The 13,804-nt window shown below is 45.7% G+C and overlaps 1 protein-coding gene across 1 annotated transcript; it reads right to left on the bottom strand.

The window, feature by feature from the left end:
• Positions 1 to 724: 724 nt before the first annotated feature.
• HILPDA (hypoxia inducible lipid droplet associated) lies at positions 725 to 3,116 on the bottom strand. The gene is given in 3 exon segments (XM_060019989.1): positions 725 to 1,635; positions 1,638 to 1,862; positions 2,936 to 3,116. Coding segments are annotated over 2 exon segments (189 nt in total). The 5' UTR covers positions 1,795 to 1,862; positions 2,936 to 3,116; the 3' UTR covers positions 725 to 1,603.
• Between the last annotated feature and the right edge of the window lie 10,688 nt (positions 3,117 to 13,804).

Below are 13,804 nucleotides of genomic sequence, written 5' to 3'. Positions count from 1 at the left end.
TGTGGGAAGCTGGAAATATTTGTAAACAGCTCTAATGACTACCATAGTGCAATAAATGATGTCCAAACCACTGGTTTCTAGGGTAGTGGCACTTAAGCTTAAGAACACTCAGGAAGTAAAACTGACTTAGCAGAGGACACCATGCGCCATTCTTACCCTTTGGCAAAAGTAAATCAAACTCACCGTAAACAAAATGATGTGTACACCAACACGAGTGTATAAATTACCACAGGCAGAGGAGGGAATGTGCTTCAACATGGGGTGGGGATGGAGGAGGGGTGAATTGAAGGAAAAAAAAAAGACCTCTATTTTTATGGAAAGGCCAAGTTGCTAGGTCTGGGAGAGCAGCAACAATCATCTGTGAGGTCCACACATTTTACCAGCTGACCTAGAGAACAATCGGAACTGAGTAGTCAGTCTGGTGGATAAGAACGTAGACAAAAAAGCCATGGCCTGCTGGACTGGTAGTCTTCTTTTCTCCAGAGACTGAAGGTGAGGGGCTGGAAGAAATGATCATTTTTCTTTTTCTTTAGATATGGACAGAGTCAAGAGAGAACTGTAATGGCCTTGGCCTAGGCTCAGAAAACTGGTTAATACAGGGCAGACCCAAGCACGCCGGCCTCCAAGTTCAGAGGTTTATTTACCTTGTATTTTTTTGGTTTGATTTGGTTCTTTGGTTTTTTTGGCCACACCATGAGGCATGTGGGACCTTAGTTCCCCGACCAGGGATCGAACCCACGATCCCTGCACTGGGAGCACAGAGCCTTAACCACTGGACAACCAGGGAAATCCCTACTTTATATTTTAAACAAAGCGTTTTATGTACTTTCCTGCTCCAAAGTTTTAAGATGTGAAACCTCAGATCTGCGAATTAAGACCCTTCCCTACCACTAATTTCAAGGGCAGAAGTCAACAAGACAAATTGTAGAAATATACATTCAACTTTATTTCATTAGAAAAATTTATTTATGCCACACGGTGGCCAAAATGCCCACGTCCTGAGCAGGCGCTGTCATCCCACTGCCCTCTTCAGACCAATACACACATACGTACACGCTATGTTGGAGGAATGACTTAAAAATGTAAAACAATGAGAACGGGACATAGAATACTCCGCCTTCCCCCTTCCTATAGCCAACCCACACACCTCTTCAACTGTTATCTGCACAGAGAGGAGCTCTCATGGAAGAGAAACTGAACACCAAATAAACTGACCATAAGACACCCAAGCCCAAAGGAACTCTTAGCAGATGCTTAGAAAGTAGGGTTGAAAATAACACGATCTCCCAACAGCTGAAGTTGCAGCACAAGTCCCCATCGAAGAGAAGACAGAGCCATGCTGCCAAGGACAGCAAAGCATATGGCGGACTGGGGAGAAGAGTGAGATGACTCCATTCCACAGCCACAGGCGACCCACTCACATCTGTGTATTAAATAGGCTTTATCCAGAGCAACGAGTATGCAGGTGGAGAGGCCCTTCAAGGGCCTGGTAAGAGTTAGTTCCCTGATAGCACTGATGCTGAGCTTGCCTACCCAGGAACTGGTACAGCTGGACGTATTTAGGCCAGTGTTCCAAGGTTACAGCTGGTGGAGGGAGGTCTTATCACACCCCTCTGGATGGATGGTCTGGAAGGCTGTTGGGGACTCTGTGTTGGCTAGTTGACCTCTGGTGGTCCAGGAGCTCCCAGGAGATGGGCTCTCCAGTAAGACCCCCAGGGACTCCATCAGTCTAACGAAGATGGAGAGCAGGGTCAGCACCACACCTAGGAGATAGAGGTTCAACATATGCTTCATGGCTCAAAGGATCCCACTCCTCTGTAGAGCAGTAGAGCTGCCTTCTGCTTCTGGAAGGCCTCTGGATCCTGAGGAAAGAGAGCGAGGTTAATCTCCAGCCTTTTGGGATATGCGTGCCTCTGACCTTGACCCTGGAGCGAAGCAGGAAGCTCAGCCAGCCAGGGGGACAAGGACCACAGCAGAATCTCCAAGTATATTTACACCGTAAACTCCATGGCTGGGGAACTAGTCTAGCCTCTTGGACTAATTCAAGAGCATTCCTTAAGACTTTTACTTCCCTTAAAGTAAAAAACTTTTACTTTTCCTGTCGGGTATGCACAATCCCTGTTCCACAGTCCACGGACCAGAAACCTTCCTGAAGCAAGGTTTTGGTGAGGGTGGGCGGAGGTGGGAATATAAGAAGATGCCCTTGAGAAAGCAAAAGCAACCTGCCTTGAAGTCTCCCTCACACCTCAGGCAGGTTCGAGTTAACCATAAACTTTTTTTTTTTTTTTTGCGGTAGCGGGCCTCTCACTGTTGTGGCTTCTCCCGTTGCGGAGCACAGGCTCCGGACGCGCAGGCTCAGCGGCCATGGCTCACGGGCCCAGCCGCTCGGCATTATGTGGGATCCTCCCGGACCGGGGCACGAACCCGTGTCTCCTGCATCAGCAGGCAGACTCTCAACCACTGCGCCACCAGGGAAGCCCAACCATAAACTTTTTGAAAGTCAGAATAATTCTAAGGGAGTCAGATCTATCAAGTTCACCTACTTAACAAGTACACCTTGAATACTCACAACGTGTGAGGCACCTTGGAAAGTACTAAGGCCACCGGAGGAGGCCCTGCAGACACGAACCCGGCCCTCACGCGCCTTACAGTCCAGGGGCGACAGGCAAGAAAACAGGCAGTTACTACAACAACCCGCCAAGGGCTGTGACAGTGAGGAGATGCTAAGGGTGCTCTGGGAGGGCACGGCATGGGGGCCTAACCCAACGCTAGCAAGAAAGCAGGGCTGGGCAGCTGAGTGGGGCCCTGGGTGGCGGCGAAGCGATGGGGGACGCTCCCGGCAGCGTAGTCCCAGGCGGGGATTGCCAGCAGGCGCGCGGCGCAAGCAGCCTAGGGGATGGGGGCGGGCAGCCGGGAAGCCCACAGGGCCGCTCACCTCCAGGAGGAAGGGCCGTGAGTGGCCCGCTCGCTGTAATATCTGGTAGTACGGAGTCGGAAGGAAAGTCGGCCAACCAGCAGCGCAAGATGACAACCCAAAAGCCTCTCCGAAGACAAAAGCTCAGCCCGCAGCAAAGCGCGGAACAGGATGCACACCACGCACTTATAGCCGCGGTGCGGCCCAAAGCCCGCGCACGCGCACTGGAGCCCTGACTCACGCAAGACCGTCGCCCCGCCCCACGCAAGACCGTCGCCCCGCCCCACGGCGAGGGCGGTCTGGGGTCCGGGGCGGTTCTTTGCGCTTGTGGTCTGGGCTGTTTCGAGAAACGTACGTCCTGCGGCTCTGAGTCATTGAGGTGGGCAATGGGACAAGGCGTGTGAGTTAACCTCGACTGCCTTTTCGTGCTGCAGGAAACTTTTGAAGGAATCAGAAAGCTCATTTTTCCCTCATACCAAGTCGGTGGAAAATACACCTGAGACGCCCCAATCCAAGGGCCCGCATATTGCATGGGATGAAGTCCGGGCGGCGGGGGGATGGGTTCTTCAGAGATTTCAACAAAGTACAGATTGTCAGAGGGCCTCAGACCCCCACCCTACCCTCTGCTCCCAGTTTTCTCCATTCCAGGGACTGAAAAGCTGACTTTGTTTCATTTCCTAGAGGTACCAGGATTCCAGACGCCACCCCCTCAGCCTCCAAGTCCTGAGGTTTAATTTGCCATTGATATCTCTGGAATGGTGAGAACTTTTTACAACATAAATTCCGTTTTCTATGAGTTTGTCACATTAAGAAAATGTGAAACACTCACCTGGTCCTGGTGTCTGCGCTTAATTGCGTGTGGCTGAGTGAGTCCCTTTGCACGCAGAGTCTCAGTTTCCTCGTCTAAAATGTGGCCACTAAATGAAGTTTGAGGATGCTTTGCGATTGAACCAAAGAGCTAGGAGGTCACAGTCCAACTTTATGCCCATTTGGGTGCTGGGAAGTCATATTAAGCACCACCCTCCCAGCCCAAGAAATGTCGATGTTCTGTCGTGAGAGCACCCAATGGCGGATCTCGGGAAATAGAGTGCTGGGGACACGCTGGGAGTGGGGAGGCCCCTGGGGAGGAACGTCCACGCGGAAGGCTGTCGGTGGTTTCATTGCCTTCCTCCTGGGGAGGAGGAGGGGAGAGGGCCAAAGCTCGGGGGCTGGTGACTCTAGCAGGTCCACTGAGTGCTAGGACTGTCGGTACCGCGTGCCTGGACTGGACGAGTGACAATCCAGGAGCTCCCTCGTCTCTGCGGGCTCCGCGTGCTCTGCGGAAAAGGGACCAAACGAGTCAGGAAGGGCCAAATCCCAGCTGCGACCTTTAACCTACTTTCCTGGCTCAGTCCGCTGTCAGAGGAGGAGGGGCTGGAAAGCCTGCCAGGAAGGGAGAACGTTGCAGATGGAGACGTGCAGGCAGGCAGGCACTTTGAAATTAACTTTTCTACTCAGCCCAAAGGAATTTTTGGCTCTTCATTGTACTAGAGTTTCGTCTCCTTTTTTCGCTGGACTCAGTGGCTCTCCTCTTGTACTGTTATTTAGGAGAGGCTCCAGCTCTGAAATCACATTACCCGGTGTCCCCCACCCTTGCTAGTTAGAGGCCTTGGGCGAAACCTTTAACCTTTAGGTAGTTTAGTTTCTTCAGTTGTTATATGGGATAATAACAGTCCTCACCTGGAAATTAAATGAATTAATCGACATAAAGCACTGAGAATGGTGCCTGGCACATAGAAAACATTGTGTATGTGTTAAAATTATCTGTATCCTCTACTGCAAAACTCCCAGTGAGGGACTTTGCTCACAGTAGACTATGTTCAGTGAGTGAAAACAGGAATTCCACAGTAACCCTTTGGGCTCTACTTATTGGGAGCTCTAAAATTTTATTTTCACATAACTCAAAGGAAGAGATGGGCACCTCTCCAACAATTCCCTACCCCATATTCACTGCCATGGTCTAAACATCACGCCAGATGGAAACAACCAGAATTTGGATGAATATAGCCCAGTGCTTTCCCATCTATCAACTACAAATGCTACTGACCATCATCTCTGGGTAGGTACCTATATCAAGATTCTTGTCCTGTCTCCACCACCTTGGCCAAGTTAATTAATCCCTTTGAGCCTTAGTCTCCTAATCTGTAAAATGGGGGAAATAATATATAAAACAGAGTTGTTGTGAGGATTTGAAATAATGCATGTAAAGTATGTGTCACATAGTAGATGATTAATAAATATTAGCTCTTTCTTTACTAAAATGTATAAAGACGGGTTCTTATCCTAAAATACGCTTGTCACCTGGTTGGGTAAACAAGACCTAAGAAAGATAACTAGCAACCCAAGTCATGGTAGGGTAGTGGTTAGAAATTAGTCAGACTTGAGTTTGAACCCTGCTCTGCAACTTGCTAAGTATTGTCCTTGGGCTCTTCTTGCCTCGGTTTCTTCATTTATAAAATGGGAGTAGTAATAGTTCTTACCTACTAAGATTGTTATGAAGATTAGCTTAAATAATGGATGTAAAGTACTTAGTGTAGATTAGGGCAAGATAAGTGGTAGTTATTAATCTCATTAGCTTCTAAGGTGGACTGTTATAGATGTACTGCAGTGCTTGGGAGCCCAAAAATGGAGGAAGAGAGAGAACTGGCTGGTTGAGAAAAATGAAGTAAGAACATAGTTAGGGTGGCAGTGCTTTGCTTGGGGATCTGGAATTTTACTATTCCTCATGACTGAATGGAACAGTGGAAACAAAATAAGCATTCTCCTAGAAACAGACATGCTAAGCATTTTGCTAAATACAGCACATAAGTTATTTAAGTTAATTTTCATAACAACCCTATGAGGTAGGTATTATTACCTCCTTTCTTTATGTGTTAACCATGCTTTTTCCACCAAAAGAAAAAGAGACTTCCCTCTAGCTAGTCTCTTATTCATCCTTCATATCTCAATTCAAACATGTTTCCTCTGGGAACACTTTGCTGACCCTCAGACCCTTGCTACAGGCTCAAGTAGCAAGATACACATTTCACTCACTGTTTGTTACCTTACTCTTAGTTGTGTTAATGTCTGCTACCCTTCAAGAACCTGAGTCACTGCAAGGAGTATCTGGTCTGATTTTGTTTTCATTCCATCCTAGCACCTAGCACCATGTTGGAGACTTTCAATAAATATCTGTTGATAAAAGGAATAAATGAACAAATGATTATCTTGCCCAGCATCTTCAGGGAGTCCCCACTGTTCCACCAAAGAAGGGTGGATAGAGCTCCAAGGCAAACCCGCTTCAGGGTCTACCTCCTCCTTGGAAACTGCTAACCAAGGAAAGCTCCATGTGAGGTGTATCCTTATCCCCAAGCCCCTCAAAAGAAGTGATTCAATAGTTGGCTAACACAGGAGTACATACTAAGAATACATTAGCCTCAGAAATTTGATCTTATGATCCTGGGTCCATTTAAAGAACATGTGTCCACATTGCTGATGAGTATAAATTGGTACACTCTCTATGGAAATCAATTTGGCAATACCTATAAAAATAAAAGAATGCACATGCCCTTTAATCTAGAATTCCACTTCTAGGAATGATCATTGCAGGCAACTCCTGCATGTGAAGAATAGAATATGAGGCAGCCATTGCAGAACTTTCTGTAATAACAAAAGATTGGGGGAAAAAAATAGAACAGCGAGCTTATCAGTAGGGGACTGGTTAAGTCTATGACCAGTAGCAGAATTGCATATTCATACAATGGGTTACCATGAAGCCAGCAAAAAAGAATAAGTAGTTTTGCACATATGAAAATGATTTCCACAAAATTCAATGGATAAAGCAAGTGTATATGCTACAGTTTGTGTTAAACTCACAAGGTAGGATGTACAAAATGAGATACCACCTCCTACCCACTAGGATGGCAGAAAATAAAATTACAAGTGTTGATGAGGATGTGGAGAAAATGGGACTCTTATACATTGCTCTTGGGAATGTAAAATGGTGCAGCTGCTGCTGAAAACAATTTGACGGATCCTCAAAAAGTTAAACATAGAGTTACTGTATGAGCCATCAATTCCACTGCTAAGTATATACCCAAGAGAATTGAAGACATGGGTTTACACAAAAACCTGTACACAAGTGTCCATAGCAGCATTATTCATAATAGTTAAAAAATGGAAGCAACCCAAATGTACATCAACTGATGAATGGGTAAATAAAATGGGGTACAATGGAATATTACTTAGCCATAAAAATGAAGTATTAATACATGCTACAATATGGAGGAACCTTGAAAATGTTATGCTACGTGAAGAAGTCAGACACAAAAGGGCACGTATTGCATGATTCCATATACAGGAAATGTCCAGAATAGGCAAGTCCATAGAAACAGAAAGCAGGTTAGTGGTTGCCAGGGACTGGAGGGAGAGGGGAATGGGGAGTGACAGCTTTTTGGGGATGATGAAAATGTTCTAAAATTAGACAATGGTGATGGTTGCACAACTCTGTAAACCACTGAATTGCACACTTTAAAATGGTGAATTTTGGCATGTGAATTATATCTGAATAATAGGTGTTATTCTTTAAAAAGAAGGACAAATTAAAGACATCTTCACAGACTCAGATACAGAGAACAAACTAGTGGTTACCAGTGGTGGGGGTGTGTGTGCAGTATAGGGGTGGGGGAGTGGGAGGTACAAACTGTTGGGTGTAAGACAGGCTCAAGGACGTATTGTACAATACGGGGAATATAGTCAATATTTTGCAATAACTGTAAATGGAAAGTACCTTTTTTTTTAGCTTTTTATTTTATATTGGAGTATAGCCTATTAACAATGTTGTGATAGTTTCAGGTGCACAGCAAAGGGACTCAGCCATACATATGCATGTATCTATTCTCAGAAAGTAACTTTTAAATTGTATAAAATTATTTAAAAAGATATCTTCAGGGCTTCCCTGGTGGCGCAGTGGTTGAGAGTCCGCCTGTCGATGCAGGGGACACGGGTTCGTGCCCCGGTCCGGGAAGATCCCACATGCCGCGAAGTGGCTGGGCCCGTGAGCCATGGCCGCTAAGCCTGCGCGTCCGGAGCCTGTGCTCCGCAACGGGAGAGGACACAACAGTGAGAGGCCCGCATACCCCCAAAAAAAAGATATCTTCAGATGCCAAACAAAAACAGAATTAACCATTATAGAGCCTTTAAATTTTATGTATTTATTTATTTATTTATTTTGGGCACGCCACACATCTTGTGGGATCTTAGTTCGCGCCTTCACAGGGAAACGCAGAGTCCTAACCACTGGACCACCAGGGAATTCGCTATAGACCCTTATTAGGGAAACTTTTGAAGCATGTATCTAAGAAGAAAACTGAACATTAGAAGGAAATAGATGCAAGAAAATGTGAGTAGTCATTTAGAAAACATATGAATAAATCTAAACAAATAATGACTATTTAAAACCTTTTTTTTTTTTTTTTTTGCAATACGCGGGCCTCTCACTGTTGTGGCCTCTCCCTCTCCCGTTGCGGAGCACAGGCTCTGGACACACAGGCTCAGCGGCCATGGCTCACGGGCCTAGACGCTCCGCGGCTTGTGGGATCCTCCCGGACCGGGGCACGAACCCGCATCCCCTGCATCGGCAGGTGGACTCTCAACCACTGTGCCACCAGGGAAGCCCCCTAAAACCATTTTCAATGATAATGATTACTTTGGCAAAATAAAACCAGCAAGATGAACTAACAAAAAAAAAATGGTAAAGGTTTAAGATAGAACTGGTGAGCAGAGAAAGTTGAGCATGTCTTCTATAAGAGGAAGGTAGATACTGATTAATTTTAGACCTTTGAAGTCTGTATTAAAATGTTAAGCGTGGCTTTTCTTCAACCTTCCCTTCCTGAACAATACAGTCTTCAAGCCATTGGATAGAATAGAGCAGGTGTCTTGCAGTAAAGAGAAGGACCATGGCCCAGGGTGGAAAGTCTGTCTTATTTTCTGCTGTATACTCAGTGTCTAAAACATCATTTGATGTATATCTGTTGAATGCATGGACTCACTCTCTCCCTCCCTTCTGGACCCCGTCAAATGTCATTTCTCAGAGAGGGCTTCCTAATCATCCTACACAAAACAACACTCCTCACCCTCTCCATCTCCCTGACTCTGCTTCATTTATTCTTCATAGTACTCAACACCACCAAACCTATTTTATATTTCCTAGTTAATTGTCTATCTTCCCTCACTAGAAGGTAGCTCCTTGAGGACAAGGACTTGGACTATTTTGTCAGTTAATATATACCTAAACCCAGAGCAGTGTCTGGCATATAGTAGGTGTTCAATAAATATTGAATGAATGAATGAATAATAATTTTTGTATATCAGATATTTGACATTTTAAAAAAAAGAACAGCTGCTCAATGATTGGTTCTATTTATTTGTATTTATTTTGCAACAACATGTTAACAATGATCATTTCTGGGTGATATGGTTACGGGCTTCTTATTTCTTTTTTTCCTCAAATTTTCTCCCATATGCAACTGTTATTTACACCATTAGAAGAAAAATTTTAACTTACTAACATTTTGTAAATTAATTGCTTATGCAGCATTGTGACAATGACACATACGCAATGAGGGGAAAACAGCCGAGTGAGTTTGGATGGGGAAATCAGGGCAAGAGCCCCGGGAGCTGTGGGAAGTGGGAGGACATGGGAGGGCTATGGCAGTGCAGAGCACCAGAGCAGGGTGCCCATGGAGGGGAGAGCCAGCCCTAAAGCATGGGCAGAGGGCACCCGAGGCAAACAGTGGCTTCTTCACCCCTATCTAGGCCAGGGATCTCAATTCGGAGTCAGCTTCTGGCACTAACTACCCACTGACCTGGGGCAAGTCACTTCACCAGGCCTCAGTTTCCTCTTCTGTGAAATGCAGGACTAAGGGAAATGAGCTATCTCTACGTCTTTCTGCCTCACAGGTTTGTGGTTCTAGAACCTGCACTCAGAGGCTGCAGCCTGCGTAGTGTGTGTGTATGTGGGAGAGAGAGAGAGAGAGAGAGAGAGAGAGGGAGGGAGGGCGGGAGGGAGGGAGAGAGAGACAGAGAGACAGAGAGAGACAGAGAGAGAGAGAGAGAGACTACAGGCCTTCCCTGGTGGCGCAGCGGTTAAGAATCCACCTGTCAATGCAGGGGATGCGAGTTCAAGCCCTGGTCTGGGAAGATCCCACATGCCACGGAGCAACTAAGCCCAAGCGCACAACTACTGAGCCTGCACTCTGAAGCTCATGAGCTGCAACTACTGAGCCCGTGAGCCACAACTACTGAAGCCCGCATGCCTAGAGCCTGTGCTCCGCAACAAGAGAAGCCACCACAGTGAGAAGCCTGCGCACTACAACGAAGAGTAGCCCCCACTTGCCACAACTAGAGAAAGCCTGCGCACAGCAATGAAGACCCAATGCAGCCAAAAATAAATAAATAAATAATAAATAGAATTTATTAAATAAATAAATGAATAAAACTATAGGACTTCCCTGGTGGTGCAGTGGTTAAGAATCCACCTGGCAATGCAGGGATGCTGGTTCAATCCCTGGTGTGGCAAGATCGCACATACCGCGGAGCAGCTAAGCCTGTGCGCCACAACTACTGAGCCCACGTGCCACAACTACTTAAGCCTGCGCACCTAGAGCCCATGCTTCGCAACAAGAGAAGCCACTGCAGTGAGAAGCCTGCACACTGCAAGGTAGAGTAGCCCCTGCTTGCCCCAACTAGAGAAAGCCTGCACAGAACAATGAAGACCCAACACTGCCCAAAAAATAAATAAATAAACAAACAAATAAGTAAAACTATATGGGCCATATAAGTTAACAGTGAAAAATTTATGTATATTGAGAGACTGATAGGATATACTCTTAAATATTAACACTAACAGTATTTTTCACTAAGCAGGGCCTTGTATCCATTAGTCACAACAGGCACAGTGCCTGCGGCCTATAGACTTTACAACAACTCTCAAAAATATTTCAGATGTGAAAATTGGTTCAAGATGGTGGAGTAGAAGGACATGAGCTCACTCCCTCTTGTGAGAGCACCAGAATCACAACTAACTGCTGAACAATCATTGACAGGAAGACACTGGAACTCACCAAAAAAGATACCCCACATCCAAAGACAAAGGAGAAGCCACGATGAGACAGTAGGAGGGGTGCAATCACAATAAAATCAAATGCCATAACCACTGGATGGGTGACTCACAAACTGGAGAACAATTATACCACAGAAGTCCACACACTGGAGTGAAGGTTCTGAGCCCCACATCAGGCTTCCCAACCTGGGGGTCCGGCAACAGGAGGAGGAATTCCCAGAGAATCAGACTTTGAAGGCTAGTGGGATTTGATTGCAAGATTTTGACAGGGCTAGGGGAAACAGAGACTCCATTCTTGGAGGGCACACACAAAGTGGTGTGTGCATCGGGACCCGGGGGAAGGAGCAGTGACCCCATTGGAGACTGAACCAGACCTACCAGCTAGTGTTGGAGGGCCTCCTGCAGAGGCTGGGGGGTGGCTGTGGCTCACTGTGGGGCAAGGACACTGGCAGCAGAACCTCACAGAAGTACTCCTTGGCGTGAGCCCTCCCGGAGTCTGCCATTAGCCCCACCAAAGAGTCTGTAGCCTCCAGTGTCAGATCGCCTCAAGCCAAACAACCAATAGGGAGAACTCAGCCCCACCCATCAGCAGACAAGCAGATTAAAGTTTTACTGAACTCTGCCCACCAGAGCAACACCCAGCTCTACCCACCACCAGTCCCTCCCTTCCTTGTGCAAGGAAGCTTGCACAAGCTCTTAGATAGCCTCATCTACCAGAGAGCAGACAGCAGAAGCAAGAAGAGCTACAGTCCTGCAGCCTGTGGAACGAAAACCACATTCACAGAAAGATAGACAAAATGAAAAGGCAGAGAACTATTTACCAGATGAAGGAACATGATAAAACCCCAGAAAAACAACTAAATGAAGTGGAGATAGGCAACCTTCCAGAAAAAGAATTCAGAATAATGATAGTGAAGATGATCCAGGACCTCAGAAAAAGAATGGAGGCAAAGATCGAGAAGATGCAAGAAATGTTTAAAAAAGAACTAGAAGAATTAAAGAACAAACAAACAGAGATGAACAATACAATAACTGAAATGAAAAATACACTAGAAAGAATCAACAGCAGAATAACTGAGGCAGAAGAATGGATAAGTGACCTGGAAGACAGAATGGTGGAATTCACTGCTGCGGAACAGAATAAAGAAAAAAGAATGAAAAGAAATGAAGACAGCCTAAGAGACCTCTGGGACAACACTAACGCAAAAACATTCGCATTATAGGGGTCCCAGAAGCAGAAGAGAGAGAAAGGACCTGAGAAAATATTTGAAGAGATTATAGTCGAAAACTTCCCTAACATGGGAAAGGAAATAGCCACTCAAGTCCAGGAAGCGCTGAGAGTCCCAGGCAGGATAAAACCGAGGAGAAATATGCTGAGATACATAGTAATCAAGTTGACAAAAATTAAAGACAAAGAAAAATTATTAAAAGCAACAAGGGAAAAACGACAAATAACATACAAGGGAACTCCCATAAGCTTAACAGCTGATTTCTCAGCAGAAACTCTTCAAGCCAGAAGGGAGTGGCACGATATATTTAAGGTGATGAAAGGGAAGAACCTACAACCAAGATTACTCTACCTGGCAAGGGTCTCATTCAGATTTTTTTTTTTTTTTTTTTTTTTTTGCGGTACGCGGGCCTCTCACTGTTGTGGCCTCTCCTGTTGCGGAGCACAGGCTCCAGATGTGCAGGCCCAGCGGCCATGGCTTACAGGCCCAGCTGCTCTGTGGCATGTGGGATCTTCCCGGACTGGGGCATGAACCCATGTCCCCTGCATCGGCAGGCAGACTCTCAACCACTGCGCCACCAGGGAAGCCCCTCATTCAGATTTGATGGAGAAATCAAAAGCTTTACAGATAAGTGAAAGCTAAGAGAATTCAGCACCACCAAACCAGCTCTACAACAAATGCTAAAGGAACTTCTCTAAGTGGGAAACACAAGAGAAGAAAAGGACCTAAAAATACAAACCCAAAACAATTAAGAAAATGGTAATAGGAACATACATATCAATAATTACCTTAAATGTGAATGGATTAAATGCTCCAACCAAAAGACACAGGCTTGCTGAATGAATACAAAAACAAGACCAATATATATGCTGTCTACAAGAGACCCACTTCATACCTAGGGACACATACAGACTGAAAGTGAGGGGATGGAAAAAGATATTCCATGCAAATGAAAATCAAAGGAAAGCTGGAGTAGCAATATTCATATCAGATAAAATAGACTTTAGGGACTTCCCTGGTGGCGCAGTGGTTAAGAATCCGCCTGCCGATGCAGGGGACATGGGTTCAATCCCTGGTCCAGGAAGATCCCATATGCCACAGAGCAGCTAAGCCTGTGCACCACAACTACTGAGCCTGTGCTCTAGAGCCTGCGAGCCACAACTACTGCAGCCTGTGTGCCTAGAGCCTGTGCTCCACAGCAAAGAGAAACCACCGTAATGAGAAGCCTGCACACCGCAACAAGGAGTAGCCCACGCTTGCCACAACTAGAGAAAGCCCACACACAGCAACGAAGATCCAATGCAGCCAATAAATAAATAAATAAATAACTGAAAAGAGGGAGAGGACTCAAATCAACAAAATTAGAAATGAAAATGGAGAAGGTACAATGGACACTGCAGAAATACAAAGCATCATAAGAGACTACTACAAGCAACTCTATGCCAATAAAATGGACAACTTGGAAGAAATGGACAAATTTTTAGAAAGGTATAACCTTCCAAGACTGAACCAGGAAGAAAT

The sequence above is a fragment of the Delphinus delphis genome, chromosome 9, assembly GCF_949987515.2.
Source record: "Delphinus delphis chromosome 9, mDelDel1.2, whole genome shotgun sequence".
Lineage (NCBI taxonomy): Eukaryota > Metazoa > Chordata > Mammalia > Artiodactyla > Delphinidae > Delphinus > Delphinus delphis.
Note: the sequence above shows the minus strand (reverse complement) of the source record. Positions and strands in the feature narration are given on the sequence as shown.